General features: G+C 46.4%; 2 protein-coding genes across 15 annotated transcripts in view; one reads left to right on the forward strand and one right to left on the reverse strand.

Moving 5' to 3' along the window:
- Positions 1 to 12887, reverse strand: part of RAB3GAP1 (RAB3 GTPase activating protein catalytic subunit 1) — a 103772-nt gene extending 90885 nt beyond the window's left edge. For 13 of the 14 annotated variants that reach the window (XM_040440543.1, XM_040440542.1, XM_040440544.1 and 10 more), the window contains exons 1-5: positions 12704 to 12748; positions 10621 to 10676; positions 6861 to 6936; positions 4129 to 4261; positions 1078 to 1156 (exon numbers count right to left, since the gene is read on the reverse strand). In XM_040440543.1, coding sequence (XP_040296477.1) covers positions 1078 to 1156; positions 4129 to 4261; positions 6861 to 6936; positions 10621 to 10676; positions 12704 to 12733 — 374 coding nt within the window. In that variant the 5' untranslated portion in view covers positions 12734 to 12748. Of the gene's footprint in view, positions 1 to 1077; positions 1157 to 4128; positions 4262 to 6860; positions 6937 to 10620; positions 10677 to 12703; positions 12749 to 12795 lie in introns of those variants that run through there. The other variant, XM_040440547.1, reaches the window with a different exon arrangement.
- A 7851-nt stretch (positions 12888 to 20738) lies between these two features.
- The window catches only part of MAP3K19 (mitogen-activated protein kinase kinase kinase 19), a 47845-nt gene continuing 41113 nt past the window's right edge, over positions 20739 to 27470 (forward strand). The window contains exons 1-4 of the mRNA XM_040440532.1: positions 20739 to 20883; positions 23311 to 23496; positions 25063 to 25254; positions 26024 to 26178. Of these exons, the coding sequence (XP_040296466.1) occupies positions 20857 to 20883; positions 23311 to 23496; positions 25063 to 25254; positions 26024 to 26178 (560 nt within the window). The 5' untranslated portion in view covers positions 20739 to 20856. The remainder of the gene's footprint in view (positions 20884 to 23310; positions 23497 to 25062; positions 25255 to 26023; positions 26179 to 27470) is intronic.

Here is a 27470-nt window from a genome sequence, read left to right on the forward strand (position 1 = left end):
CTATGTAAAGAGGTGATCGCACTAATTATTTTCATACCAGAAGTTGGAATTACTGTTAATAGCTGTATTAAAGGGATTTTCCTGATTGGTGAGAAGGGCAGTAGCGCCACGGCCTTCTCTCAGCAAACCAAGCACAGCGCCGTACATTGTATAGCGGTTATGCTTGGTATCGCAGCTCAGCCCCATTCACTTCTATGGGGCTGAGCTGCTCCCAGGCTATGTGACAGATGAACGTGCCGTCACCTGGCCTAGGAAAAGCTGAGAGAAGGCCGAGGTGCTACTCTAAGCGCTGATGCCTTCTTAAACTGATCGGTGGTGGTCGTAGGGGTCGTACCCCCACGATCAGGTACTGAAGACCGATCCAGAGGATAGGTCATAATTTTTAAAAAAAATCTTGGAAAACCCCTTTAAAGGGAAGCTGTCAGCAGATTTGTACCTATGACACTGTCTGACCTGTTGCATGTGCACTTGGCAGCTGAAGACATCTGTGTTGGTCCCATGTTCATATGTGCGACATTGCTGAGAAAAATGATGTTTTACTATATGCAAATGAGCCTCTAGGAGCAATGGAGGCGTTACCGTTACACCTAGAGGCTCTGCTCCCTCTGCAACTGCCACGTCCTCTGCACTTTTACACTGCCAGGTCCTGTCAACATCAGATTTGGCCCTGTCAAACCACATGGAGCGGAATGGGTCTGCACCGGATCCACGAAAAATGCAGATCGGATTCGGACAGAAACTACGGCCATGTGCATGTGCCCTCAAAGCGGTTCAGGGCCAGGCAGTGAAACCGTCATCAGCTGTTAACCACTGTATGTGGAGCCCTGTTAGTGACGGTCAAAGCTCACCTCCTCACGCTCCTATGACACCTAAATCTCAGATTAAAAAAGGTTAAGAAATGGAGATCGGAGGTTTCTCAGATCTCCGTCCGTGCAGCAGGACCATGGCTGAGTATTATAACCGTGCTCCCGATCATGAGGGCACAGTGGCAGTGCCCACGTGATCAGAGCACCATAATAGTATGAGGCAGATCCTGCTTCTTTAGCAGGCGTGGTTATGTACACATTAGGTACTTACCATCGCACCAGGCAGTGAGCGATCGGTGGGAAGTCATTGTTGGTGCACAGCAAGTCTTGCATGGAGACAGGGAGGGAATCTGGAGAAAACACGAAACATAAGTAAACCAATAATACGTACACGTGGTGTTTTAGTGTGCATTACCCTACCCCTACCCTAAAGCAGACACTGCCGGAGTTCTAGCAGTTACACCGGTTTTCTGCATATGGCATGAACCTCACATTCATCACATTTCACGTGAATGAAACCAGAGACTTACCCCTAGTAATAAATGAACCCACCAGCAACATCTGCACCACTGGGCAATATAGTTGGCATCGTGCCATTAATATAAGGTACAGGAGCAGGCCCGAACTCTCCACAGTGGATCTCAGTTGCATATTATAGCTGATATCCTGCTGCTTAAAGAGGTTCTCTCATTACGACAACTTCTCCTCTATCCACAGGTTAGGAGATGTGTCTTATCTACAGGGGTCCAGCCTCTGAGGCCCCCACAAATCACAAGAATGGGAGCCTGTGTTCTCCCTTTTGAATGGAGCGGCAGACATACTTGCATGTCTGTCGCTGCTTTCAAATCGTACACCGCACCCGTTCGCGTGAGCAGGGGATAAGTTGCTGTCATTAGCAGCTGAGACATCGAAGTGGCTAAAACAGAGGGAAGGGTTTTTCTATGTCACACCCTTGGCAAAAGAAGGATACAAAAGTGCAGCACACCACGCTATTGTATCCTGTCCAGTAAAAATAAACTATACGTCAATGTATATGTTTTCTTTTTTTACAATGGAACTTGGTGAACGAAAGCCACTAGATGGAATCAGTCTGAGGCATCCGTTATCGTTTTTTGTATATGTTAAACGTGAAGTCTACCAACCCCTGACAGGCACAGTACACTACAATACAGGGTCTAGTCCCATACTGAGACTAAAACAAATGTACTGTATTTTTGCCCTGTAAGATGCACTTTTCCCCCCAAAAGTGGGGGGGGGGGGGGGGGGGGGGAGGTCAGTGCGACTTATAGGGCAAATACTAGTGAGAGCTTCTATTACACAGCAGCGTCCGGAACAGGAGAGGCGATTAGATTTTTTATTTTTTTGTCTGAACTGAGGTCTTATTAACATTGGGGGCCTGATCTGAGGTCTGATTGAGGGCCTGAGCTGGGGTCTTATTAACATTGGTGGTCTGATCTGAGGTCTGATTGAGGGCCTGAGCTGGGGTCTTATTAACATTGGTGGTCTGATCTGAGGTCTGATTGAGGGCCTGAGCTGGGGTCTTATTAACATTGGTGGTCTGATCTGAGGTCTGATTGAGGGCCTGAGCTGGGGTCTTATTAACATTGGTGGTCTGATCTGAGGTCTGATTGAGGGCCTGAGATGGGGTTTATTTAACATTGGGGGCCTGAGATGAGGTCTAATTAACATCAGGGGTCTTATCTGAGGTCTTATTAACATCAGGGGTCTTATCTGAGGTCTTATTAACATCAGGGGTCTTATCTGAGGTCTTATTAACATTGGTGGTCTGATCTGTGTCTGATTGGTGGCCTAAGCTGCAGTCTAATTAACATTGGGGGTCTGAGCTGAGGTCTGATTAACATTGGGGGTCTCATCTGAGGTCTGACAAAAAATATTTTCTTATTTTCCTCCACTAAAACCTGGGTGCGTCTTACATGGAGAAAATATAAAAAACATGGTGAAACAAAATAAAACAATGTAACAATGTTCACAATGTAAAAAAAAATCCAAAGGAAAAAAAATTTAAATACTTTTTCCCTTTCACTATGGAAAAAAAAAATGCAACCCATACGATAAAACTAATATCCAAGTGCTATTTCTTGTAAGTCTCTGTTAACAAACCAAAGCAGGAATGGCATAATGTAAGTCAGGGGGTTTAAAGATGGGCAGAAGAATGGATGTCAAGAAGAATGGCTAAACGACTACGATATTGAAATCTACAGCTTAAAGGGGTTCTGCAGTTTTTTTAAACTGATAATCTATCCTCTGGATAGATCATCAGCATCTGATCGGCGGTGGTCAGACACCCGGGACCCCCCACCGATCAGCTGTTTGAGAAGGCAGCGGCGCTCTCGTTTTCCCTCAGGCCCAGTGACGTCACGACTAATATCACTGGCCTGGGCGCGGCTAAGCTCTATTCAAGTGAACAGAGCTTAGCCCAGCCCAGGCCAGTGATACTAGTCGTGGCGTCACTGGGCCTGCGGTAAACAGCAAGAAGGCCGTGGAGCTATTGCCAGCGCCGCTGCCTTCTCAAACAGCTGATTGGCGGGGGTCCCGGGTGTCTGACCACCACTGATCAGATGCTGATGATCTATCCAGAGGACAGATTATCAGTAAAAAAAAAACTGCAGAACCCCTTTAAGGCCTCATGTACATGCCCGTTGCTGGCCGTTCCATGCATTGGGGACCACAAATTGCAGTCCCCAATGCACTGAATGGCCAGCATTAGGCAACATCCGTGAGGTTTCGACAGACGGATGCAGACTCTTTCAACTTGAATGGGTCCGTGGTCCGTCCGCAAAGCAAAAAATAGAACAGTTTGCCGGCCACAATACAGGCCCGGCTGGCACACACTCATGTGCATGAGCCCTAACTAAGAGGAAAAGCACAAACTGTAGACTCTCGGGCAGAGTACGGTGCTCCCAGGTCATATCCATAGGAATTTCGTACGTTGCACAGTCTATTATTTGATGGTCATACAGATGCCAGAAAGGGAGAGGCTGAAGTTATTGAAGTCCAGGTTGCAAACATTACATGTTGTTTCCTACTCATCAGTAAATTTAAGACGTTTAGTGCATCTGTCCAAAGATATCATAGGCATTTCTGTGGCAAGTGTTATACCTATGACTACCAGCAGATGGCGCACATGACTAAGCCCAGTACAAGTTACACTGCAACCAGTGGATCTGCGTTCAATATGTAAATTGAACAAAATGTCTGTGTGTTTCCCCATGTGCCAGTCCCAATACTCACCACATGTAAGCACACACATAGCAGCAGGTCATGCTACATTCATGGCTGAATATATATGTATAAACTATACCTTCCACTTCATCGTCTTTCTCTTCTCTTTCGCCAGAGTTTTGCACTAGATAATGGTGTTTTAAGGAGAACTTGAAGTCGGCAAATAAAACTTCTTCTCCTTTCTCTTCCCACACACCGTTTGTATACTCTCCCTGCAACACAGAGTCCATGTAGCGTGAGACAGACTGACAGGATGAAAGGAGCGAATCCCTGCACGGACTGCGGCTGGAGACAACGGTGCGACCACAGCTTCACGTCTTTTTTGTGTAGTCTTTGAAGCCAAAACCAGGAATGGATTAAAAAAAAAGGGATGAAATGGCTGCTGTCCTTAATACTTTCTCTTCTTTTATGATCCACACCTGATCTTGGCATCAAACTGCATAATAAAATCTGAACACGTGGCAGCCCCCGAAGGGGTGGTCACACTGAGTTCAGGAGGAGGTTTTGAGGCAGATTTCAGCCAAAGCCAGAAAGTAGATTTGTAAAGGAATCGGAAATATAATAGAAGACCTTAGACTTCTCCTTCCTGCTGGAACTATTTCTGGCTGTGGCTAAAAAACCTGCCTCAAAACCTTCTCCAAAAAACTCATTGTGAACCCACCTTAAGGGCTTGTGCACACGAACAAGTGCTAACAGTGCCGTGCATTGGGAACCGCAACGTGCACCGTCCGTGTGGCCGGTGCTGATGGATGTGGACTCCTTCAACTGGAATGCGCCTAAGATTCGTCCACAGCGCAAAAGAATACAGCATGTTCGATTTTTTGGTGGTGCTGAGGTGCCACGGAAGCGCTCCATAGTGCTTCTGTGGCCTTGCGCTCCGTGTCTCCGCACCGTATCTTCCGGGTTGCGGACCCAAGTGAAGGGGTCTGCATCGGTGAAACGGTGCACGCGCGGTCGGTGCCCGTATGATGCGGACCCGCTGTTTGCACGCCGCAGTACGTGCACGGCCAGCACACAATCATGTGCATGAGGCGCAAGAGAACTGCTACTCATGCAATTACCTAATACATGTGAGGGTTCTGCAGAGAGGGGCCGACCTGGATTTCATCCAAGACAGCATTTTGCAATAACTTTTTGCAGTGAATCTTATGAGATCTCAGTTCGGTTATTTTTCATGACACATGAAGGTTTATTTTTGTATCATTTCTATACGACTAGCTTTTACTTTAGGGAAAATGTAAAAAAAAATTATATAGGAGATTTGGTGATAAGGGTAGAGCTACCAGCGCGGGTTGGGTAAGCAATGGTTTTAACTTTTTTTATATTTGGGACTTTTTTATTTACTTATATTTTATATACATAGTTGCTTTTTAATTTTTTTCATCTCTTTATTTTTTATACATCTGTTTATTTGTATATATTGTTGCTTTTTTATTCCGCATTTATTTTCTTTGTAATTACTTCTTTTTTTTTTATACACAGTCAAGCACACAGCCTCCATTTTTTCTTTTTGCTTCTTAGGCTACTTTCACACTTGCGACAAAGTGATCCGGCAAAACGTATGCCAACTGATGGCATTTGTAAGACTGATCAGGATCCTGATCAGTCTGAAAAATGCCTGATCAGTCAGAAAAATACATTGCAATACCGGATCCGTCTTTCTGGTGTTATCCGGAAAAAACGGATCCGGCATTTATTTATTTTTCGGTCTGCGCGAAGGACGGATCCAGCATTACGGTATTTTGAATGCCGAATCCGGCATTCAGGCAAGTGTTCAGTTTTTTTGACTGGAGAAAAAAACGTAGCATGCTGCGGTTTTATCTTTGTCCTGATCAGTCAAAAAGACTGTACTGAAGACGTCCTGATGCATCCTGAACTGATTGCTTTCCATTCAGAATGCATGGGGATATGCCTGATCAGTGCTTTTCCGGTATAGAGCCCCTAGGACGGAACTCAGCGCTGGAAAAGAATAACGCTAGTGTGAAAGTACCCTTATTTGGCATGTAAATACAGCCTTGTGACAACAACCACAGAGCTGGTCTGAGTCTGCTAAGACTACCCAGCAATCTCGTGAACACCAGGACCACAGCCGTATTAAATATAGAGAGTCCAGCCGCACGGCACAGCAATTCAAAGGACATCAAACAGAGGTTGCTAGTATCATGCTTCACCCCCTTGGGCCCTGCACAAGGCATAAGGCTACTTTCACACTTGCGGTAGAGGATTCCGGCAGGCAGTTCTGTCGCAATCTGAATGCATTAGGGTAAAACTGATCTTTTTTTTTTCCGGTATTGATCCCCTAGGACGGAACTCAATACCGGAAAACAAAAACCTTAGTATCAGTGAATGCCTGGACCAAATAAAGCCTCTCTGTCATAATAGCTTTACATGAACAGTGAGATACATCGCAGCCGTTTTAGGATGCAGTGCGTTAAAGGTGTTTTCCAGAACCTATCCTCAGGATATCTGACTGGTTGGAGTTGGACTGCAGGCATCCCCGCCGATTAGCTGATTGAGGCTGCAGTGCTCCAGTAAGCAACGCGGCCTCCTTAGAGCTTACCAAGCACAGCGCAGTACATTGTATAGTGGCTGCGCTTGGTATTGCAGCCCAAGCTACCTGAGCTGCATACAGGTAATGTGACCATTGAAGGTGACGTCACATGGCCAAGGAAGAGGCTGCAGCACTCAGCGGAGCACCTCTGCCTCTTCACCCAGCTGATAGGGATGAGTTATGAATACTGTACTCTGGGAAAACCCCTTGAACTCAAGACATGATGCTTCAACCATATTGTGTCATACACACAGACTCACCTTATCTGGGGTCTTCTTTGGCGCTACTCCTATCAGCTTCCAGTCATTCAGGACTTCTTCGACTTTGGAAATAAACCTGTGATTATAGAGGTGGTTGAGATGAGCCTGGATTGTACCTATCGTTTCAGAAAACATTACATAGACTATTCTCACAACTGCGTTTTTTCCTGGATCCGGCAGGGAATCAGCAAAAACGCAGCCGTTCAATAATCCCACCGTCTGCAACTGTTCAGAACGGATCCGGTTGTATTATCTCTAAAATGAACAAGACAGATCTAAAACCAGGGTGGATTTGATTTAAATCACTAGTCAGTAAGGCTTGATTTAAATCATAGTTTTCTACATAAAGACTAATTCTTGCTGGTATAACTTATAATATGCAAGTAGATGAAGATTTTTAGAATAACAACTTTTCATATTAGTTTTATCAGGTTGATTCTGCATTCATAGGTTTGTAGAAGTTAGGATTAAGGTATTTTTCTCTACTCTGTTCATGTTATAACATTTTTGCTGTGAAGAAGAGGCCTGTGATCTCTGCTGAGTCAAATTCAGTTTTATGAACTGCAAAAGTAAACCAAGCATCTGTGATAATATCTTGTAGGCAGAGAAACTGCCCAATAATCTTACAAAACCTCTGGAAGAGCCGGACATTGTGAATGGATTAATGGAAGTTATTTACCATATACAGCCTTATTCTACATGATTAAAAAACGAATCTTTTGGCCAATCATGTAATACTATGATACTATTGTTATCAACTGATGCATGTATAATGTGCAGGCTATTTTCTTTCTTTGTATTTTTGTGATTTTCAAAAAATGTCAAATAAAAACTATCTGATTAAAAAAAAAAAATAATAATAATCTTTATTTCATTATGGAATAACCTTTGGATGGTAATATATTTTCCTCAAAAAGCATTTTATATAAAAAAAATCTGATTTAAATCAAAAAAATGCTGCTTGCAGCGGTTTTGTGTCCGGCATCGTAACGCAACAAAATGGAACGGAACGCAATCCGAAGTGTTTTCCTCTGGTTTTGAGATCCTCTGTGAGATCTCAAAACCGGAAAAGAAAACTCAGATGTGAAAGTAGCCTTAGGCTGCGTTCACACGGGCGAGATTTCCGCGCGGGTGCAATGCGGTAGGTGAACGCATTGCACCCGCACTGAATCTGGACCCATTCATTTCAATGGGGCTGTTCAGATGAGCGATGATTTTCACGCATCACTTATGCGTTGCGTGAAAATCGCAGCATGCTCTATATTCTGCGTTTTTCACGCAATGCAGGCCCCATAGAAGTGAATGGGGTTGCGTGAAAATCGCATGCATCCGCAAGCAAGTGCAGATGCGGTGCGATTTTCACGCACGGTTGCTAGGTGACTGTCTATACACTGTATTATTTTCCCTTATAACATGGTTATAAGGGAAAATAATAGCATTCTGATTACAGAATGCATAGTAGGTGATCAGTTGAGGGTTAAAAAAAATTAAAAAAATTAACTCACCTTCTCCGTTTGTTCGCGTAAGTCCCGGTCTCTTCTTTACTTCTCAAAAGATGAACTATGGGCTAAAGGACCTTTGATGACGTAAGATCACATGCTCCAATCACATGGTCCATCACCGTGGTGATGGACCCTGTGATTGGAGCATGTGATCTGACGTCACCAAAGGTCCTTTAGCCCATAGTTCATCTTTTTAAAGAACTGAAGACCGGGAGAACTACGCGAACAAGAGGAGAAGTTGAGTTAATTTTTTTTATTTTTTAACCCTCAATTGATCACCTACTATGCATTCTGTAATCAGAATGCTATTATTTTCCCTTATAACCATGTTATAAGGGAAAATAATAACATCTACACAACACCGAACCCAAACCTGAACTTCTGTGAAGAAGTTCGGGTCTGGGTACCACAGTCGGTTTTTTATCACGCGCGTGCAAAACACATTGCACACCCGCGATAAAAACTGAACATCGGAACGCAATCGCAGTCAAAACTGACTGCAATTGCATTCCTACTCGCGCGGGTTTGCCGCAACACACCGGGACGCATCCGGACCTAATCCGGACACGCTCGTGTGAACCCAGCCTTACATTTTCATTTGAAGTTTTTGGTGTACAATAGGCGTGACACCCTTTTTTTTGCAATTTTTTAAACACCCGTGCAACAATATTTTATTGCACAGGCATTTTTACACCATCCTTGACACACGGTAGTGGCGGGAGCCGGACCGGGGCCGCACCATTGGCCCCATCCTCCACCAGAGCAAAGGGGAATTAAACACTGGTGTAAAAAACGTAAATGACCCCAACTTCTGCCAGAAGTTTTGACTGGCACACAGACCCCTACAAACTCGGAAAAAATGGGGAGCAGCAGAGCTCAGCGACTCCCTTTATGAAGTATATACAAAGCTGTATGAGAAATAGCGAGACCAACCTACAGGAACCCGAACATATGCAATGCAATGAGACACGCTATGTGAAGAGAACCAGTCAGCAAGACCACAGGCGGATATTTATCAAACTGGTGTCAAGTAAAACTGGCTGAGGCTACTTTCACACTAGTGTTTTAGTTTTTCGATATTGAGATCCGTCATAGGGGCTCATTACCGGAAAAAACGCTTCCGTTTTGTCCCTATTTATTGTCAATGGGGCGAAACTGAACTGAACAGAACGGAATGCTCCAAAATGCTTTCCGTTCCGTTTAGTTGCGCTCCCAGACCGAAGAGCAAACCGCAACATGTTGTAGTTTGCTTTCCGTCCTGGGATGCGGAGCAAGACAGATCCGGCATGACCCCCAATGCAAGTCAGTGGGGACGGATCCGTTTTTTCTGACACAATAAAAAACTAACCTTCAATGGAGTTCATGATGGATCCGTCTTGCCTATGTTACAGATATTACAACCGGATCCGTCCATAACGGATGCAGACAGTCCATAACGGAAGCGTTTTTGCTGATCCCTGCCGGATACAGCAAAAACGCCAGTGTGAAAGGCAGTTGTCCATAGCAACCAATCAGATTGCACCTTTAATTTTCGAAAGGAGCTAATGGACTTAAGACATTTTTAGACGAAAAAGTGACACAAGTTCCCTTTTTTCTCTGGCCGTTCGACAATATTTTGTCCCATGGCCGGTTTTGCGCCTTGCACACCAGTTGGGCGTGACAGAGGCAGGGGGGGGGGGGGGGTGGCGGCGTGACTCCAGCCACAGGAAATGTACTTACATTTGCTCCTGGAAGCAGCCAGGGACCGCGTAGTTTTTACTCCAGGCGCACGGACTGCCACAGATGCGCCAAATTTGTGACTCACCCCTCTTCATAAGGGCCCATTCACACCACCGTATGTACGGATCCGCACCCGTTCCGCAATTTTGCGGAAGGTCTGCGGATCCATTCATTTCTATAGTCCTTTAAAAGATGCGGACAGTACACCGTGTGCTGTCAGCGTCCGTTATTCCGTACCGCAGCTCTGCAAAAATAAACTTCAATGTCCTATACTTCCGTGGACCCATACAAATCTATGCATCCGTGTGCACAGCGTTTGCGGATGCAGATCCATTGACTTGAATGGGTCCGTAATCCGCAAGATACGCTCCGCACCGCAAAACATAGGACATGTTCTATTTTTTCAAGGTGCGGAGGCACAGACCGAAATCCCCCGGAAAGGACTCCGTAGTGCTGCCATGATACGGAGTGCACACGGCCAGTACGGTTGTGTGCATGAGGCCTAAAGAAAACAGTAGTGATCTGTAGTGAGGACTTACCTCTCCCATTCTGAGGCCGTAGTGAAGTCAGTGATCTCAAACACCTCCGACTCGGGCTGAGAAAGAGAGAGGTTACAGGTTATACCGGGAGCATACATACAGGGTACACGTCACATACATACAGTGTATATACAGGGTACACGTCACATACATACAGTGTACATACCGGGTACACGTCACATACATACAGTACATATACAGGGTACACGTCACATACATACAGTGTATATACCGGGTATACGTCACATACATACAGTGTATATACAGGGTATACGTCACATACATACAGTGTATATACAGGGTATACGTCACATACATACAGTGTATATACAGGGTACACGTCACATACATACAGTGTATATACCGGGTACACGTCACATACATACAGTGTATATACCGGGTACACGTCACATACATACAGTGTATATACCGGGTACACGTCACATACATACAGTACATATACCGGGTACACGTCACATACATACAGTGTATATACAGGATATACGTCACATACATAGAGTATATATACAGGGTACACGTCACATACATACAGTGTATATACAGGATATACGTCACATACATACAGTGTATATACAGGGTACACGTCACATACATACAGTACATATACAGGATATACGTCACATACATACAGTACATATACCGGGTAGACGTCACATACATACAGTACATATACCGGGTAGACGTCACATACATACAGTGTATATACAGGATATACGTCACATACATACAGTACATATACAGGGTACACGTCACATACATACAGTACATATACAGGATATACGTCACATGCATACAGTGTATATACAGAGTACACGTCACATACATACAGTGTATATACAGGATATATGTCACATACATACAGTACATATACCGGGTACACGTCACATACATACAGTATATATACAGGATATATGTCACATACATACAGTGTATATACCGGGTACACGTCACATACATACAGTATATATACAGGGTACACGTCACATACATACAGTGTATATACAGGGTACACGTCACATGCATACAGTGTATATACAGGGTACACGTCACATACATACAGTATATATACAGGATATACGTCACATACATACAGTGTATATACAGGGTACACGTCACATACATACAGTGTATATACCGGGTACACGTCACATACATACAGTACATATACAGGGTACACGTCACATACATACAGTGTATATACAGGGTACACGTCACATACATACAGTGTATATACAGGGTACACGTCACATGCATACAGTATATATACAGGATATACGTCACATACATACAGTGTATATACAGGGTACACGTCACATACATACAGTGTATATACAGGGTACACGTCACATACATACAGTGTATATACAGGGTACACGTCACATACATAGAGTATATATACAGGGTACACGTCACATACATACAGTGTATATACAGGGTACACGTCACATGCATACAGTATATATACAGGGTACACGTCACATACATACAGTATATATATACAGGGTACACGTCACATGCATACAGTATATATACAGGATATACGTCACATACATACAGTGTATATACCGGGTACACGTCACATACATACAGTACATATACAGGGTACACGTCACATGCATACAGTGTATATACAGGGTACACGTCACATACATAGAGTATATATACAGGGTACACGTCACATACATACAGTGTATATACAGGGTACACGTCACATGCATACAGTATATATATACAGGGTACACGTCACATACATACAGTATATATATACAGGGTACACGTCACATACATACAGTGTATATACAGGGTACACGTCACATGCATACAGTATATATATACAGGGTACACGTCACATACATACAGTATATATATACAGGGTACACGTCACATACATACAGTGTATATACAGGGTACACGTCACATACATACAGTATATATATACAGGGTACACGTCACATACATACAGTGTATATACAGGGTACACGTCACATACATACAGTGTATATACAGGGTTCACGTCACATACATACAGTACATATACCCCGCACAGTACATGTATACACACAGGTGAGGTATATACAGCCGCCGGGGTCATCACTCTCACACTCGGACATGACAGGCAGTGACAGATGTCGGGAGCCGCTGCCCGGTACTCACATCACTGTCCGCCGCCATCTTGGGAGACTGATGACGTCAGCGGAGGAATTCCGTGAAGCCGGAAGTGGAGCAAAACAACTCCAGTCTGTGGAAGAGACCGAGGGGAGAAAGAGTGCGGGGAGTGCGGGGAGTGCGGGGAGTGCGGGGAGTGCGGGGAGTGCGGGGAGTGCGGGGGGTGCGGGGGGTGCGGGTAGTGAGGGGAGGAAGAGGGCGGAGGAGGGGGGGTCATGAGAGGAGGGGGTCCTTAAGGGAAGAGGGTGGAGAAGAGGGGGTCCTGAGGGAAGAGGGCGGAGGAGGGGGGGTCCTGAGGGAGGGGGGGTCATGAGGGGATAGGGTGGAGGAGGGGGGGTCATGAGGGGAGAGGGCGGAGGAGGGGGGTCCCAAGGGAAGAGGGTGGAGGAGGGGGGTCCTGAGGGGAGAGGGGGTTCTAAGGGAAGAGGGCGGAGGAGGGGGGGTCCTGAGGGCGGAGGAGGGGGGTCCTGAAGGAAGAGTGGGTCCTGAAGGAAGAGGGCAGAGGGGGGGTCCTGAAGAGAGAGGGCGGAGGAGGGGGGTCCTGAAGGGAGAGGGCGGAGGATGGGAGTCCTGAGGGAGGAGGGGGGGATCTGAGGAAAAGTGGGTCCTGAGGGAAGAGGACGAAGGAGGGGGGTCCTGAGGTTGGGGGGGACGCTTTTTGCAGGGGCCACAGGGTGATGTGAAGACTGCGAATCTACTGAGGGCCACCGGGGCTGTTCCGTTACACAGGATGTGACACAACCGCAGCTTCAAAGACTCCGACTTTGTATTTTTGGTTGTGAGATGCCCGCGATTTTGCCATCGTAGACCACAATACGCACCAAGTGTGATTTTCCTGCGATTTGTCAGTGTTTTTATAGGCAAATTTCAGCGCTCTGATGTCTGTGCGATGTGTTTCGCCTTTTGGATCACCTATATAGGCCGGGACTACTTGGCGATTTGCTGTCACGTGATTTTTTATTTTTTTTATAGCCTTGATTTGGCGGTAAGGCTGCGGCTACACAGCGTGTTTGTCCATGAAGAGTATTGTGCCGCCTCGAAACATAACGGAACTGAATGAAGTCACAGCGCGGCCGCGACCTCAGAATCACAGAAAATCCAGCAGAGTAAACCTCATCACTCCTGGCCCTGTCAATCTAAGTGCAGAGAGAGCAGAGCCTCTAGGTGTAATGGTAACGCCCCCGTTGCTCCTAGAGGCTCATTTCCATATATTAACACATCATGTTTCTCAGCGATGCGGACGCATATGAACATGGGACCAACACAGACGCCTTCAGCTGCTGAGCGCACATGTAACAGGTCATGAGGGGAGAGGGCGGAGGAGGGGGGGTCATGAGAGGAGGGGGTCCTGAGGGGAGAGGGCGGAGGAGGGGGGTCCTTAAGGGAAGAGGGTGGAGGAGAGGGGGTCCTGAGGGGAGAGGGGGTTCTAAGGGAAGAGGGCGGAGGAGGGGGGGTCCTGAGGGAGGGGGGGTCATGAGGGGAGAGGGCGGAGGAGGGGGGGTCATGAGGGGAGAGGCATATGAACATGGGACCAACACAGACGCCTTCAGCTGCTGAGCGCACATGTAACAGGTCAGACAGTGTCATAGGTACAGAACTGCTGACAGATGCCCTTTAACATGTTGCGGATTTAAAATCTTCACCGCAGGTTAATTTACACCGTAGTGTGGTGATGAGATTTCTCCAAGCCTCCTCCACTTCGCTGGCACTGTAAGGCTGGGTTCACACAGAGAAAGACATGGATTCTGCAGCTAAAATCCACACCAAAAACACCTGCAGAATCCACATGTTAAACCACATCGCACTTTTGTTTTTCTTTGAAAGCCGCATCGCAGAAAAAAGTAGCGTCCTGTACATTCTTGATGCGGAATCCGTGTCTAGAATTCCCATTGAAAATGGGCGGGAATGAAAATCCTCACCAAAGTCACACCAAAAACTGTGTTCAGGCATCGGGGGGGGGGGGGGGATTTATCCCAAAATACCTGATGCGGATTCTGCATCTCTTGTTTTCAGAGCAGAAAATACTGTGTGTGGGCGTACCCTAAAGGGTTACTCCGGTCCCAGGCATGTGCCATAAATGTCTGATACGTGCAGGTCCTCTGGGGATTCAATGCAGATGCACAAGAAAATCCAAGGTGGATTTTCCACGCTGTAATATCCTCTGTACAGATGCACCCCGAGGATATGTCCACACGCGGAGTAAATGCTGCAGATCCTCCGCAGCGGAGTTGGATGCAAGAAAATCTGCAGAATTTACAGCAGCAGCGAAGTGGACGAGATGTCAGAAATGTCTTCCACCGGCTGCAGGAGACCTGCGGGGTTTCGGTTCATGCTGTGGGTTTTACCAGCGCCTTCCCCTTTACCATGCAGAGACCTGCTGCGATTCCAGCATCAATATCGCTGCAAAATCCAGACAGTTTTGGGTATTCCTTGCAGCGGCAGATTTCTCCCAGATCTGCTGTGGATTTTCCCTGCAGCGTGTCTGTACCCCATCTGTAGCTCGCTGCATTCACTTCTATGGGAAACAGTCAGACTGCGACTCCCATAGAAACAAGAGTGTGCACACCCTCTTATAACTGGGGATGTAGCTGTGTTCAGATTCACAATCCTGTTAAATAGGAGTCAGCATACACCGGCCATCATATAAAGTGCCTCTGATTAACCCCAAATAAAGTTCTGCTGCTCTAGTTGGTCTTTCCTGACATTTTCTTAGTCGCATCCCACAGCAGAAGCCATGGTCCACAGAGAGCTTCCAAAGCATCAGAGGGATCTCATTGTTAGAAGGGATCAGTCAGGAGAAGGGTACAAAAGAATTTCCAAGGCATTAGATATACCATGGAGCACAGTGAAGACCGTCATCATCAAGTGGAGAAAATATGGCACAACAGTGACATTACCAAGAACTGGACGTCCCTCCAAAACTGATGAAAAGACGAGAAGAAACCTGGTCTGGGAGGCGACCAAGAGGCCTACAGCAACATTGAAGGAGCCGCAGGAATATCTGGCAAGTACTGGCCGTGTGGTACATGTGACAGCAATCTCCCGTATCCTTCATATGTCTGGGCTATGGGGTAGAGCGGCAAGACGAAAGCCTTTTCTTACAAAGAAAAACATCCAAGCCAGGCTACATTTTGCAAAAAGACATCTGAAGTCTCCCAAAAGCACGTGGGAAAAGGTGTTATGGTCGGATGAAACCAAGGTTGAACTTTTTGGCCATAATTCCAAAAGATATGTTTGGCGCAAAAACAACCCTGCACATCACCAAAAGAACACCATCCCCACAGTGAAGCATGGTGGTGGCAGCATCATGCCAAGGGGCTGTTTTTCTTTAGCTGGAACTGGGGGTCTTAGTTAAAGAGAACCTGTCACCAGTTTTATGGTGTCCTAATTAAGGGCAACATAAATAAGTGACTGATTCTCTTAGCACAATGCTGGGTCACTTTCTTTAATTGACCGAGTCAATCTGCCAACATCTTGTATTGAAAAGCTCCAGCTCATAATGATGAGTCCTGAATATTCATGAGCTTCTGACTCTTCCCGCCTACCTGCTGCTGATTGACAGTTTTTTTCCATATGAATCAGCAGCAGGTGGGCAGGGGAGTGGCTATAGCTCTGAATTAAATATACGCTGGACTCAATGACATCACGCTGGACTCAAATCAGCTCATTAGCATGCGGCATCTTTGTGTGTATATTATGAGGTAACCATCTGTCACACCAGTAAGTGAATACATCTAAGGTACTTTTTAGTAGTTAATGATTGTATATAATTAGTTAGATTATAATCAAATATCCACATGACTTATGAACAGTTCCAAATACCAGTTAATATTGGCACAAAACCTTCTGGCTTCTGCTAGAAAGCTGAACATGAAGAGGAACTTCATCTTTCAGCATGACAACGACCCAAAGCATACATCCAAATCAAGAAAGGAATGGCTTCACCAGAAGAAGATTAAAGTTTTGGAATGGCCCAGCCAGAGCCCAGACCTGAATCCGATTGACCATCTGTGGGGTGATCTGAAGAGGGCTGTGCCCAGGAGATGCCCTCGCAATCGGACAGATTTGGAGTGTTTTTGCAAAGAAGAGTGGGCAAATCTTGCCAAGTCAAAATATGCCATGCTGATAGACTCATACCCAAAAAGACTGAGTGCTGCAATAAAATCAAAAGGTGCTTCAACAAAGTATTAGTTTAAGGGTGTGCACACTTATGCAACCATATTATTTTATTTTTATATTTTTTTCTTCCCTCCACCTGAAAGATTTCAGTTTGTTTTTCAATTGAGTTGTACAGTTTATAGGTCACATTAAAGGTGGAAAAAGTTCTGAAATGATTTATCTTTGTCTAATTTTTTTTTACATCACGGAAACCTGACATTTTAACAGGGGTGTGTAGACTTTATATATCCACTGTAGATGCAGCAGCCTCCTCACCGGATAGGACGACATTACCCCCGTTCTGGAGAATGGCGCAGGTCTCACTGCTGTTGATATGCTATAAATGTCCCTTTAAATGAGCTGTATTAAAATAAAGATAACCATGACTGCTTTCTTCCATATACAGCACCACTCCTGTCATAGGCTGTGATCAGTATTCACTCGAAGAGGGCTAATCTGAGCTCCCCCTAGTGATGGCTGCAGGAGCTGTATAAATCTATATGCAGTGAGCTCCCTCTAGTGGTGGCTGCAGGTATCTGTGTAAAGCTGTATATAGTGAATTCCCCCTAGTGGTGGCTGCAGGTAGCTGTGTAAAGCTGTATATAGTGAGCCCCTAGTGTTGGCTGCAGGAGCTGTGTAATCCGTACATAATCAGCTCCCACTAGTGGTGTCTGCAGGTAGCTGTGTAATCCGTATATAGTGAACTCCCCCTAGTGGTGGCTGCAGGAGCTGTATAATCTGTATGTAGTGACCTCCCCCTAGTGGTGGCTGCAGGAGCTGTATAATCTGTATGTAGTGACCTCCCCCTAGTGGTGGCTGCAGGAGCTGTATAATCTGTATGTAGTGACCTCCCCCTAGTGGTGGCTGCAGTAGCTGTATAATCTGTATGTAGTGACCTCCCCCTAGTGATGGCTGCAGGAGCTGTATAATCTGTATGTAGTGGGCTCCCTCTAGTGATGGCTGCAGGAGCTGTATAATCTGTATGTAGTGGGCTCCCTCTAGTGATGGCTGCAGGAGCTGTATAATCTGTATATAGTGAGCTCCCCCTAGTGGTGACTGCAGGTCGCTGTGTAATCTGTACATAGCTCCCACTAGTGGCGGCTGCAGGTAGATATGTTTATTTATTTTATGCACTTCTATAGCGCTACTATATTCCGCAGCGCTTTACAGACATTAGCATCCAACTGTCCCCAATGGGGCTCACAATCTAAGTTCCCTATCAGTATGTCTTTGGAGTGTGGGAGGATACCGGACTTCCCGGAGAAAACCCACACAAACACGGGCAGAACATACAAACTCCATGTAGACTCCAGCGCTGCAAGGCACCAGTGCTAACCACTGAGCCACCGTGCTGCCCTTTGTATGTAGTGAGCTCTCCTAGTAGTGATTGCAGGTATATATATTTGTATATAATGAGCTCCCCCTAGTGGTGGCTGCAGGTAGCTATGTATATCTGTATGTAGTGATCTCCCCCTAGTGGTGGCTGCAGGTAACAGTGTAAATCTGTAGGTAGTGAGCTCCCCTTAGTGGTGGCCATAGGTAGCTGTGTATATCTGTATGTAGTGAGCTCCCCCTAGTGGTGGCTGCAGGTAACAGTGTAAATCTGTATGTAGTGAGCTCCCCCTAGTGGTAATTGCAGGTAGCCTAATGCGACAGCAAGAAGGGGAAAAAAGGTTCATTAGCAGGGCCCCTATCAGTCCCCAGTCCTATCTCTATGCCATTGTAGTGCATTTACAGTGTAGTTTGTAGTTGCACCATGATCCCCATATAAGCCATACTGTGTTTGGCTTATGCGTCCGGAAAGCTCCCAGCTGGTACCCCACATGTATTTATAGGATCCCAATCACCCTCTGGATGCCAGACGGGCGCTCCATGCATTTCACGTTTACACAGTTGACTCTGCTCTGCATCCAGAGGCACACAGTAATAAATGTATGCCCCCATATAGTATGGTAACCTGTGGTCACTGGATGCCACCCTGTGCCTGTGCGGTGGCATACATCAGGAAATCTTCCAATCGTGTATATCTCTGACATACATTGCAGGCGCAGTGTGAACAGACCCTAACTGCGGGCGTGGAGGTGGAGCGTGTCCTCGGTGATACATACTGCAGAGTCATTCTTCTCCAGGAAAAACAGCAACACAGAAATTCCAGGCATCAAGGCTGATGTGTTTACCGAGCATTAGCCCTGACGTCAGCCGCCGGAGCCGGGGATTACCCCGCGTTCATTTCCTGCTGAAACCAATCTCGTGCCCATTCATTTCAATAGGTCTGTTCACACGAGCATTGTTCACTGATCTCAGGAAAATCCGACATGTTCTAATCTATAGTGTGTGTTTTTCATGGCGTCCTGTCTCCCATAGAAATGAATGGAGCTTTTGTGAAAAACTGAAGACGCTTTGCGGACAAGAATAGGCAGTTATATTAAAGGCTGTCCGTGCCGTTCCGCACACGGACACCATCCATGTTTTGCGGACCGCAAAACGCACAACGGTCGTGTGCACGAAACCTAATTGTGTGTGAAAAATGGATGCAATCTGGACGGAAAAAACGGAAACACTGAAGGCAATCGCAGACAAAACTGATTCAACCATCGGTTTTTCACTGAACAGACGATGACATATTCACTATGGCTTATGGGAAAAAGACCTTCATTTCGCCTCCACTGGCATCAGATGCACCACAGTAACAAGAGGGGCACGCCCCTTAAAGGGCATCTGTCAGCAGTTTTGTACCTATGACACTGGCTGACCTGTGACATGTGCACTGAAGGCATCTGTGCTGGTCCCACGTTCATATGTGCCCGCACTGCTGAGAAAATGGAAGTTTTGATATATGCAAATGAGCCTGTAGGAGCAACAGGGGCGTTACCGTTACACCTAGAGGCTCTGCTTTGTCTGCAACTGCTGCGTCCTCTGCACTTTGACAGGTCCATGCAGTGTAAACATGACACTTGGCCCTGTCAATCCACATGGAGAGGACGCATGAATAGGTCCGCATCGGATCCACAAAAAATGCAGATCGGATGCGGACAGAAAATACGGCCATGTGCATGTGCCTTTAAAGCGGTTCTACGAGCGTGGGAACTCTGGTATATATGGCCAGCAGCATGCAAAAGTTAAAAAGAAAAGTGTCATCCAACACCAGCGCTCCAGCTCCTTTCTCCTCCGCTTTCGTGCCCACTGGACTGGAAGTGCGATGTGTTGTCTACGTGCCAATCAATGGCCTCAGCGCGAAGTGGGGGGGGGGGGGGGTGGAAGAGAAGGGCGCTCAATGCTGGACCCAGCCATAGGTGAGACTTTTACAGTCTACAGTCTACAATTATTTTTTGTTGGTTAAACTTTTGCATCCTGCCCTGCCATATAAACAGGGCTTCCCAGGGTTGGAGGTCCCCTTTATAAATCCCCCCTTATGTGTTTCAGTTTTATCATCTCTGATACACTGTAACGAGCCTCGCACCTGAGTCGGACAAACAAGAAGGCTCCCATTCACTGACAGCAAGCCGAGATCTTGAAAACGATAGTCTGTTACAGTATCTGAGTAGTCTCCAGCCTTTGTTCTCGTCAGCCTACAACTCCCAACATGCCTGAAATGTGCAGACAGTCATTGGTTGTATGTGGTGCATGCAGGTCGTTGTGCACAATGTCGTCACGCCCCCAGTGTCCACCCCCCCTCCTCAGCCCCTCCGGGGACAATTCCAATCGTTCAGCTGACTCCTGGTTGTCTTAGCAGCAGTATGTAAACTAAAAGATGCCATTCACTGGCCGCAGCTCCTGCAGTGCACGCTCATCATCCCTGAGGATGGCACAGACCGTGGCTACCACCCGGCTCTGGGAGTAGACCCCGTAGGAGGAAGACTCTGCAGGGGACATGGTTGATGACCCTCCGTCATGTCCACGCCCGGTGATCTCAGCCAGGTAATTGCGCTCACTTCACGCTTTCACTCTTCTCATGTTTCACAGGCGCTGTGTCTTGGCAGGTGTAAAGTTTGTAGAGGTGACGGGCGCCGAGTCACGTCACTTGGTGCCGATTTCTAGTTCTTGTCCAAGTGCCCAGAGGACTGTCGGCAACCTCGTCTTCCAAGGCCGGATAAAGGGGAGGCTTCCTCGAAGAGTAGACTTTTCCACCACTCCGGGCCGGGCACATGTTGTCACTGTCATCATGACAGCAATCAGAGGCTTGGACTCGCACCCTCCTGTATGCCTGTCTGTGCCCATCTACCTGACCCATGCAAGGGTGGTTGCACACTGCATTTGCAGGGTTCATTTTCTGTATGCTACCGGCGCATGCGCCAGGCTTATCCATAGGCTACCATTCACCTATCGGAGGCCATCAGGACGGTAGGCATCATCTTATTTTTTTTTGCTGTATGGGATAGCACAGTCTCCCGCATCATTCCATAGTCCCCACGGTTTCGGGTGCCCTGCAGCTGGCACTGTTACATGGTATTTGTGACTGCCCATGTTATGGGGACACCATGGCTGGCACTTTCACATCTTTTCTGGGAATCGACACCATTGTGGTTGGCTTTAGAGCAAGGCATGGGTCCGTGCGGTGCTCTTTGCACCCCCAATGTTTTGCCGAAAAGCAAGTAGATCTGCGACTGATGACATCACTGCCTCAGTGCTATGATGTCACTGGATGTAAGATGCAGTTGTCTGGGCAGGTGTGAAAAACTTTAGTCGACGGATCCTATCATTGGCGAGTGAAGGAGGATCGATGGGTCCCTCACCTACAGGTAAGTCCTGAGACCCTGATGGTAGGTCAGCATCAATGAGGACGAGAATATGTATGAAATATAACCAAGAAAAAAGAAATACCGCAAGTCAAGGTCGCACCTCGAAAAAGTATATCATTTATTGAAAAAATACAAGATCCAAGACATTTAAAATCAATTGTATACAATTATACACCCATGTGTGGATTACAGGTATGTACGACACACAAACCTACACATTGTATAAATAGAGTATAAACAACAAAGTGCCGCCAGAGTATAATGAAAGATACAGGATTATGGCATCAAAGATGTATGCACTAGATACTTATCTGATTCAATATCAGGCAAACATGATTGTGCAGGTGAGGAAATATCCCCACACGTATCGCCAGCAAATGCCGGCTTCCTCAGGGGTTCAAGTATCGAGACATTGTGTCTATTATATAAACATACATAATTATGTATGAAAGAGAGGGATCAATGGAAATACCTTGTATTCCGCGGTGCAGGACCATGTGTGCAGGCGATGGCTCCGAGAGCCAAGCCATAGCATATCGGAACTACTGTCCGCGCAAAAGATGGCGCCAACGTGCGTTCCAGAGACCGGAACCGCACCGTTAAGCAAGGACCGCCGGTGTGCGCCTGAGAATATGTATGAAAGCACTGGAGACTTTTTTTTTTTAAAGCCAGAGGAGCGTCATTTCTACACCCGTGCAACAAAATCATGCAGCGTGTCACACAAAAACGCGCACGGTCCGTTTACGGTCCATCGCAGGCCCCCCCATAAATCTTTCCCAGTCCCTCCGGGCCAGAAGGCTCCTGCAAGGGACCGACACAAAATAGGCAACCCCCAGCCTAGTGGCGTAGCTAGAAATGACTGGGCCCCACAGCAAATTTTTGAACGGGGCTCCATCCCACAGTCATTTTTTCGCAACCCCCTTCCTTTCATGCCGCCCCCATTCCTGTGGCTAGTAAAGATCGCTCTATCCGTTTTCTACACGGTATATACTGTCACTGTATATAATTTTATTGTGTAATACTGTTGAGGGGGCCCTGGCCAAATCCTTTAGTCCTCCTCCTGGATGGGCCCCTTCTGGGTCTGTGATCTAACTTTCACCTAGGCTGCCACCCAAGGTGTCGGCACGGAGCTTCAACAACAAGGTCTGGACTCTGCCCGAAGCACTGGAGACATGGCAAAGGTGACCGCCTAGCATTAGAATAGTTTTAAATAAAACTTCTGATAATTCAGAAAGGTCTCGGGGTTCTGTTTCTCCTTGTGGAGAGTCTTGTAGACCATGCAATGCTCCCTGGGGAACAGGGTATGCAGATTAGCTCTCTTCCAAGAGAATGAAAGCTGTCTCTGTAGTGCCACCTAGTGGAGGCAGATACTCCACAGGCAATGTCTGACCTTTTAAAAGAAAAATAAAAAAGTATAACTCGGGAAAACACCGAGCTGGCGGCTGCAATTTTGAAAAAAACTAAAAAACAAAAACCCACCTTCCCCTTCAGGAGCGCAGCGGTCATGTAGTAGCCCCCGGGCAGACAGCTCCAATAAGCTCAGTTTATGTTTCCTGGCCAAAGGCACCAGAAATAAATGAAAAGTTCACATTTTATTATTCCCCAGGAAATAATGATGGAGGAGGCCGCACGCGAGGAAGAATCGATTTTACCATTTCTGGAGGTCGCTGCAAAGGGTGACGTGGAAGAAATCATCAGAAGTCTCAGCGATGACCCCAGACTTATAAATACTCCCCATCCAGAGACTGGGAACACGGCCCTGATAGTTGCCTCTGAGAACAACCAATCAAAGGTAAGTTCATGTAGTCGCAAAGGAGAGATACAGATGTAGCAGAGCTGAGTCTGTCATTTTCCTTCACAGCTCTTCAAGTATGCATAGCAGTAACACGACAAACCTGCGCTGAAAGTTATCACAATGCGTAGATTACGTATTTATTTTACATGATTCAAAAAAGAGAATTAGATCGCACATCCAGTTATGTATTTATTTTACTCGCTTATATAGCGCTGACATATTCCGCAGCAGCACTTTACAGACATTATCCGTATCTGACGTCCCCAATGGGGCTCACAACCACTGCGCCACCGTGATAGAGATGTAGCAGTGCAGAGTTCATTATTCAGCAAAACGGAAGATCTTATGTGTTATCTGTACTTTTACATGGGACTGCCAAAAAATACTTTAAACCTAAAAGATAAAAAATAATAATAAAATACTAAAAATAAAATAATAAAATTTTTGTTGTACTCACCCTGACAATACTGCATTGTGCTGGTAGCATTTTGTCCACAGTGGCATCACCATGGCAGACAGCGATTGCCGGCCACAGTCGGGTAGCATTGTCAACAAGGAGGACTTGGGCATTTATAAATTTGGGGAAGAAAATCACCCTTAGGCCTCCTGCACACGACCGTATGGCTTTTTCAGTGTTTTGCGGTCCGTTTTTCACGGATCCGTTGTTCCATTTTTTGTTTGCGTTGTGTTTCCATTTCTGTTCCGTTTTTCCGTTCCGTTTTTCCGTATGGCATATACAGTATACAGTAATTACATAGATAAAATTGGAAACGGAAACGGAAGACATATGGATGCATTTCCGTATGTGTTCCGTTTTTTTGCGGACCCATTGACTTGAATGGAGCCACGGAACGTGATTTGCGGGCAATAATAGGACATGTTCTATCTTTAAACGGAACGGAAAAATGGAAACGGAATGCACACGGAGTACATTCAGTTTTTTTTGCGGAACCATGTTATAATGGAAAATAATAAAGTAAATGGGGTCCGGGGTTGCTCATCCCTTATCTCCTTAGCACCCATCCCTGAAAATTGCATCGCATCTACACTTGCTTGCGATTTTCACGCAGCCCCATTCATTTCTATGGGGCCTGCGTTGCGTGAAAAACGCAGAATATAGAACATGCTGCGATTTTTGCGCAAACATCTCTCATCTGCACAGCCCCGTAGAAATGAATGGGTCCGGATTCAGTGCGGGTGCAATGCGTTCACCTCACACATTGCACCTGCGCGGAATACTCGCCCGTGTGAAAGGGGCCTTAGGGGGCGTTCACAGCAGATTTGCCGTCACATATTTTTAATGGGGCATATCCGCAGGGTTGTGCACTACCAGCAAAGCGAATGATATTTTAAGAAATCCCATCCACGCGCTGCGTAAACCTGTGGTGCATATCTGAAATCTGCAGCGTGTCCGGATCTCCACCGTGGATTTTACGGTTTGTAATGGAGAAGGTAAAATCCATGTCGTGTAATTCGTGCATTTCTTGTGGACCTGCAGCAAACTCTCCCTCTGTATTTTTAGTGCCGTGTGGCCGTACCCGTAATCTCTGCACTTTTCGGCAGGTAATCGCCCTTCTTCTGGAACATGGAGCAGATGTCACCTTGTGCAATTTTGCAGAGCAGACTGCCGTACACGTAGCTGATGATGGCGTCCGGGCACAGCTGCTGACCGCTGTCACCAGGACCTCATTTCCACAGCTTTCGATGATGCAGGCCGCATGGCAAGGAGATCTGGAGAGCGCTCAGCGCCTACTGGTCAGTCTTCTGCAATACAGAGACCTGTCACTAGGGGTCTTCAACCTATCGCTATTCGTTTGTTGGGAAACTACAACTCCCAGTATGTACTGACGGCTGCTCTCGTAGGGCATGCTGTGAATTGTGGTTTCCCCAAAAGATAGATCAATAAACCTTACTTCTGACATTGGTCAGTAGTAGCAGCTCTTTCTGTATAGGTCTTCTTATGTGGCACTGGGCCTTGGAGCCCCCTCAAGGCCCAGACCCCCATGTGACTGCTACCGACAGACCCCCTATTCTAGCTATAACAGGTTTCGTGTAGGGGCCCTTAAAGAGCAAAGCTATCTCAGTTGGCCCCATTTCTCCTGGGTAGTGTAGACATGGACTTTCGAGAGAGGAACCAGGCATGCCACACGTGGCTCCTATATTCCGCGGAAAAACATTGTTTTTCAGAAGTGACGTCCCTTTTAACCAAAGAAATTCATACAGTCGACAATAAACCCTACTGACCAGGATGGGTCCATTGGTGTTCCGGTAGTTTTGCAGACTGTGCTTCAGTTGCCATCAACAATGCCAATGGAGGCCACTAACACCTATGTGAACAGAGCCTTATCTTCTATTAGGTTGCCCACACAAAGAAACCCAGTTTGTCCTCAGGCCTTTACATTGAGGTTTACCTATAGCCAATCACAGGGGATACCAGCAAGTAAGACCACCATCTTCGAAACCTGACAACCCCTGTTCACAGCACTCCCGAGGTTTACATTGTCCTTCCTCCTTTGTTTTTCAGTCCTCAGACCCCGGTCAGTCTGTACACAGCAGGAACGGACAAGGCCTGACCCCTGTCATGTTGCTTCTCCGGGATGTAGACCTGTTTGACAAGACGCCTATGAGATCTGACTACAGACCTGTGGCTGTGCTTCAAGAACTTCTCAGGCACCACGTGTGAGTTCATCCAGCTATAAATATGCACTGAGGAAAATATTATCATGTGTAGAGCGAACAAAACTCCCCACAGACCTATGACATAGAACAGTAATAATCCATCCCTGCATATGTGTGTATACATGAAGACTGGGAGGCATCAGCAGCCGGCAAAGCTCAGGCTCCCCGAGGTAGAGATGTAATATAATCCACTTGTGAACCCCCTTCTTCAAAAACTCACTATTCTGCTGGTGCAGTCACTGTGTACATACATTACATTACTGATCCTGTACTGATCCTGAGTTACATCCTGTATTATACTCCAGAGCTGCACTCACTATTCTGCTGGTGCAGTCACTGTGTACATACATTACTTATCCTGTACTGATCCTGAGTTACATCCTGTATTATACTCCAGAGCTGCACTCACTATTCTGCTGGTGCAGTCACTGTGTACATACATTACATTACTTATCCTGTACTGATCCTGAGTTACATCCTGTATTATACTCCAGAGCTGCACTCACTATTCTGCTGGTGCAGTCACTGTGTACATACATTACATTACTTATCCTGTACTGATCCTGAGTTGCATCCTGTATTATACTCCAGAGCTGCACTCACTATTCTGCTGGTGGAGTCACTGTGTACTTACATTACATTACTTATCCTGTACTGAAGGTGATGTAGAAAGATGAAAAAATAGCGGCACTCACCAGTGTGGTCAAAATATCGCTGCTTTATTGTAATCCACAAAACATCAGGCAGTGGGGGGGAGGCAGTTCACTGCACGCACAGGTTAGCGGCGGCCGTTTCGCGCTAAATGCGCTTCATCAGGCTGAACGTCAGTGCGTGCTGGTGCACAGCTCCTTTTTAAGTGCCGGCGTGAGCTGCTGTCATGGAAACTGACAACTCAGGTCACGTCCGCACTAGGGAGATAATTAAGGTAACATACATGTTAAAACAATGTGCAAGTAATGCGCATACAATCGTCAAAGAAAGCGCACCTATAGAACACAATAAATGGGGGGAAAAAAAAGGGGAAAGAGTGGAAGCTCTGCATACTTGGGATATTACAAAAACGGACTTAGATCATTTCTATCATTAAGTCCTAATTCCCCCAGGGCTCCCGTACGCAATACCCATTTGGCTTCTCTCTGTAGCAAGAGGCGGTGTCTATCTCCCCCTTGCGGGGGCGTGGATACGACTTCCAACCCGGAAAAAGAGATACACTTCGTGTCACCATTGTGCACACTTCTGATGTGTTCTATCAATCTCGGACAACCTTTGCCGGTTTTGATAGAATTGAAGTG

This window comes from Bufo bufo, chromosome 7 (assembly GCF_905171765.1).
Source record: "Bufo bufo chromosome 7, aBufBuf1.1, whole genome shotgun sequence".
Classification (NCBI taxonomy): domain Eukaryota; kingdom Metazoa; phylum Chordata; class Amphibia; order Anura; family Bufonidae; genus Bufo; species Bufo bufo.